The 5,494-nt window shown below is 30.3% G+C and overlaps 1 protein-coding gene across 1 annotated transcript; it reads left to right on the top strand.

The window, feature by feature from the left end:
• The first annotated feature begins 225 nt into the window (after window positions 1-225).
• On the top strand, window positions 226-4,251 carry LOC131602244 (L-ascorbate oxidase homolog). The gene is made up of 8 exons (XM_058874311.1): window positions 226-518; window positions 603-712; window positions 2,093-2,363; window positions 2,591-2,690; window positions 2,781-3,123; window positions 3,207-3,572; window positions 3,698-3,776; window positions 3,867-4,251. The coding sequence occupies exons 1-8, from the start codon at window positions 390-392 to the stop codon at window positions 4,077-4,079; spliced, it is 1,611 nt and encodes a 536-aa protein (XP_058730294.1). The 5' UTR covers window positions 226-389; the 3' UTR covers window positions 4,080-4,251.
• Window positions 4,252-5,494: the final 1,243 nt, after the last annotated feature.

Here is a 5,494-nt window from a genome sequence, read left to right as displayed (position 1 = left end):
CTGTCACACAGCTTCAACATTATATGCTCATTGCAAACTGGATCACACGCTACACGCAATCACCGCTTTTATTTTCCTTTTTTGCATTTATTTTTTTGTGATTTTATTATGCACCCTTCGCATTTATAATATACTAATAATCAACTACCTCTACAATTTGTCTTTATATTACAAATATTATTATTACTATATTGAGTTACCTTACCTATAAGGCTTTCGTGTGTGTATATATATTCATCATAAATGTGTGTGTTGTTAGTCCAACTATAATCTTCTCTTTACACTTTGTTGGATTTCTCTTCCTCTATTTATTTCATTTACGTTTCTCTCTCAAATACACATCCAAGTACAAACCATTTGTTTGTTTCTTTGTCTCTTCTCTGTTCAACATGAACCTCGTACTTGCTTTGTTCGGTTTCTGCTCTTTCTTTTTTCTTGTTGCTGCTGAAGATCCTTATAGATTCTTTGACTGGAATGTTACATATGGCGACATTTATCCTCTCGGTGTTAAACAACAGGTTTGTTATTATTTTTATCATTCTTCTTATTTTTGTTTGAATATATGTTACTTGTAGTATCTTATAATTTTGTATTATTTGCAGGGTATTCTTATCAATGGTCAATTTCCAGGACCTGAAATTTACGCTGTAACCAATGATAATTTGATCATCAATGTGCACAATAGCTTACCAGAGCCATTTCTTCTCTCATGGTATGAAAACAATGTAATTTATTTGTTGATATCTTGATTAGATTTGATAATCCACTAATCTGTAATGCACAAACACATCGTTTATTGGAAAATGCGGAAAACACATATGCTTAAATACCACATTCTTATAGGCATAGTTTCGTCACTTTCAAAATGTTATTCTGTTTGACTAAATTTAAGTTGACTTTTTGACAAATATTTTGTCTTTAAATATAATATTTTTTAAATTTATTTTTTAGTAAAATAATTCATGATTTTTCTTTTTTATAAAATATAAATAATATTTTTTACTTTTTATAAAATTGTAAAAAAAAAGTATCATTTCCTGAAATTTATATTTTTTATAAATATATAATTTCAAAGGATAAAAGTACTATGTTTATTTTCTGACAGTCTATTGCTTAGAAACTTTTTTTTTAATCATTATTTTTATAGCTTAAAAAATAAAAAATATTATTAATTACGGTTTTATCAAAATTATTTTTGTTTAATTATTATAAAAAATTTGAAGTAAGATAATAAATAATTAAATGTATTATAAAATAGTTTTTTTTCAAAAAAAAACAAAACTTAAATTTTGGCATAAACAATCTTAAAATGACAATTAAAAAAATAACGATAGTCTTACTAATTCATTTTATAATCCCAAAGTTGACTATTATAAGCTGTCTTTTTGCATCATTTCCATGTAGAAGATGAGAAATTAAAGTTGATACATTCATCAACTAAACAGAATTTTAACAAGTATACATACACAGTACATAAAATATAGACAATTTTTCAATACTAAACCACTTTTTTTGAAGGGACACTTGTTTAGTTTATATTTTTCTGGCAACTTTTTGTTTTAAATAATTTTTTATGAATTTCAATTTCCTTGATGAATTTGGATATCACAAGCCTTTCTGCCAAAATACTACTATTAACCTGTTGTATTATAATAATAATAATAATAATAATAATAATAATAATAATAATAATAATAATAATAATAATAATTATTATTATTATTATTATTATTATTATTATTATTATTATTATTATTATTATTATTATTATTATAAAAATCCATTTTTTGGTTACAAAAAACATGAGTTTATTAAATGCACCCACTCGACCAACATTTCTGCCCTTAATATCATATCACGGTTCAAACCCAACTAACTCCAAGCCCAATTAATATCTTCACGAGTCAGGCCCAATCTTTACTTTGGATTGGTCAATATCAATTATATATTATCATCATCATCATATATACTTAAAATAAAATAAAAATTATACCCAAAAAAATAAAAAAAAAATAAAAACATAAACTTCATTAACTAAACATAAAAACTTACATTATGAAACTCTAACAATTTTTTTATTGAAATGAAACAGGAACGGTGTTCAACAAAGAAGAAATTCATTTCAAGATGGAGTTTATGGCACAACATGTCCCATTCCTCCTGGTAAAAACTTCACATACAAACTTCAAGTCAAAGATCAAATTGGAAGCTTCTTCTATTTTCCATCTCTTGCTTTACACAAAGCAGCTGGTGGTTTTGGATCCATCAAAATCCTTAGCAGACCATTGATTCCTGTTCCATTCCCTACTCCAGCTGATGATTTCACCTTCCTCATTGGTGATTGGTACAAACTTGATCACACGGTAATCACCTAATTTATATAGCACAAACGAAACACCTATGAAAAAAATATGTCTACGTGTGAGAGTCTTGTCTGAAATCAACTCAGACACTTGTGATTATGTTTAATTTGTTATTTTTTTAAAATTAGTATGTGTCTGCGGTGTTTCTGGTATCTATGCTACGTAGCACTTAATAATGGTCTCAAAATTTTCATATCTTTATTAACATGTGAGTTTATGAATTTCAGATCCTGAGGAGATTTCTTGATTTGGGACACAGACTTCCACTTCCTCAAGCTGTTCTTATCAACGGTCGCGCAAATTGGACAACATTCACAGTTGAACAAGGTTTGTTACTTGTTTTTCTTATCAATGCTTTTTGTTTTTCTTAGTAACTGAATTATAAGTTCTAACAAAATTAACATTTGTGTTCGACAGGAAAAACGTATCGGCTTAGAATATCGAATGTTGGATTAGAAAACACACTCAACTTTAGGATTCAAGACCATACTATGAAACTGGTTGAAGTGGAAGGAACACACACTTTGCAAACATCGTATTCATCTATAGATGTGCATGTTGGACAATCTTATTCTGTTCTTGTCACAGCTGATCAAGCACCTAAGGATTTCCACATTGTTGCTTCCACTCGATTCACCGAAAAGATCCTCACAAGCACTGCAGTACTTCACTATAGTAACTCACAAGGATCTCTTTCGGACGCCATTCCTGGTGGACCAACCGATATTGATTGGTCCATCCAACAAGCGCGATCAATCAGGTAAATTTTTAATACTTAGCGTTAATAACATTGTTACATACAATAGTAACATTCGATATTTAATAATTTGTTGCAATTTATAGGACGAATCTTACTGCGAGTGGACCAAGGCCTAATCCACAAGGTTCATACCACTACGGTACGATAAACATTAGTAGAACAATCGAGCTAGTGAGCTCAGCTGCACTTGTCAACGGTAAGCAAAGATACGCGGTCAACGGTGTTTCTTTTGTACCGGCAGACACTCCTCTGAAGTTAGCTGATTACTTCAAGATTGACGGAGTTTTCAAAGTTGGAAGCATCCCCGATAGCCCTTCCGGTAAATCAACTCATCTTGATACCTCAGTCATGGGTGCTAATTTTCGATCCTTCGTTGAAATCGTGTTTCAGAACCGTGAAAATATCGTCCAAAGTTGGCACATTGATGGATACTCATTTTGGGTCGTAGGGTAAGAATTCGCAACCACATTACTTATTTCCATCAAACGCACTCATTCAATCAATCAAATATGATTGAATGAATGTGTAATTTTTTTTTTTACGAAGTCATTAAACATAATGTTTTCGAATACAGAATGGACGGTGGTACATGGACGCCTAATAGTCGTAACCAATACAACCTCCAAGATGCTGTGTCTAGGAGCACAACACAGGTTAGTTTGTTTACTACAATGTTTTGTTTTAATTTTTTTGTTCCTATGATTATGCTAAGTTATTGAAATATTTGAATTTTTGTGCAACAGGTATATCCTAGGTCATGGACTGCAATTTACATGGCACTAGACAATGTGGGAATGTGGAACATTAGGAGTGAATTTTGGGCAAGACAATATCTTGGACAACAATTCTATATGAGGGTATATTCAGATGCTGGATCCCAAAGGGATGAATATCTAATTCCAGAAAATGCTCTTCTTTGTGGCAAAGCAGTGGGTAGAAAAACTACACCATTATGAGAAATGTTAACCAACAACAAACTATATATATATATATATATATATTAGGGAATAACTTTGTCATATTCTTTGCAAATTCTTATGTAATTTCTTTGTATTATTTATTTGTAGTTTTGTACTACTTGTTCATCATCACATTGTGATAATAAGGTAGTGTCCCCTTATTGTTTTATTTTTTGTCAATTAAATAATTTTTCTGTGATCAATGTATCAGCATCTTGCTGCTTTAGTTTTACAAGAATGAATTGAAATGAAATGAAGCAGACTAGTTCAATCTGAATGTGTACAAAACATGAGTATGGCATAAATGGAGAAAGACAATAAAGTTGAAGTTTCATATTTAGATTTGAAGAATTGTGATGTGTTTTCATTTAAGATTGTGGATTTGTTAAAAAAAAAAAAAAAAACAAATTAGAGGTGTGATTAGCTGAGCTGAATTAAACAAAATTAATACTAGTTTATTTCAAGTTTTAAAAATCACTAAAAAAAATAAATAATTTGTTCTATAATTTATAATTATAGTTTGATTTTATGTTATGAAATAATTTCTAAATTGATTTATATTAAAATTATATTTAAAAAATTGTCTCTCTTACTTAAAAATAAAGTAGAATATTTGTACAAAAGACTAAATTTATTTGACTGAAAAAGTAAAGATCCTTATGTAGTAGATGACAACATTTCTCAATGTCTAGCAAATAGCCACCACCATCTAATCTGCCCATGCATCTAAAGCGACCAAGTCTAAAGTTGATTGTTACATATTGAGTTTAGTGTTTAGGCAAATGGAATTTAAAAAAAAAACACTCTAATTTAAATATATATAAAATGTTTAGACTTCTAAGACGTATCAAATTTGGTTATTTGAGTTAGCTACTTTGTTATGCTTTGATCGGCCGTCAGAGATATTACCACAAATATTTTGATACTTAGTTCAGCAACCGAAAGAGATGGACAAAAATATTTTAGGTTTTAAAAATTGTGTAAATTAGTTTGACGTTTTACTACCCGTTATATAGGAGGTTTCTAGGTTTACGGGTTCGAAACCTTCTATAATAGGATCACGATCCAAATAAACAAGTGGCAGAATATAATCTATTATATCAACAGACTGTCCTCCTTCTATCATTTGCTCATATCAAGTGTTTTCTAGGTCAGGCTCATGTATGTTCCTGATGTCCAAGAACTATCTATGGGTATGCATTTGAGGGCAGGGCATATCAACCCTACACCACTGGCCTAACATAATAATTTTTAGTCCATTTGAACAACATTTTGGCTTTACCGGCTTTTTATTGGGCCAAATGTTATTGGGTTACAAATCTTATTAGGCCATAAGTTCTATATCAACCCAAGCGGGAACACTTACCCCCCCGGTCTGGTATGGCGGTCTAAGACCCAAGCTTCTAATTACG

The sequence above is a fragment of the Vicia villosa genome, linkage group LG5 (assembly GCF_029867415.1).
Source record: "Vicia villosa cultivar HV-30 ecotype Madison, WI linkage group LG5, Vvil1.0, whole genome shotgun sequence".
In the NCBI taxonomy this organism is placed as follows: Eukaryota; Viridiplantae; Streptophyta; class Magnoliopsida; order Fabales; family Fabaceae; genus Vicia; species Vicia villosa.
This window is presented reverse-complemented; position numbering and strand designations above follow the sequence as displayed.

Excerpts from the sequence above, each read along its gene's own strand:
- LOC131602244 (XM_058874311.1), top strand. The coding sequence starts at position 390 with ATGAACCTCGTACTTGCTTTGTTCGGTTTCTGCTCTTTCTTTTTTCTT. Across the intron at positions 713-2,092 it reads GAGCCATTTCTTCTCTCATG|GAACGGTGTTCAACAAAGAA; the intron begins GTATGAAAACAA and ends GAAATGAAACAG. Across the intron at positions 2,691-2,780 it reads AACATTCACAGTTGAACAAG|GAAAAACGTATCGGCTTAGA; the intron begins GTTTGTTACTTG and ends TGTGTTCGACAG.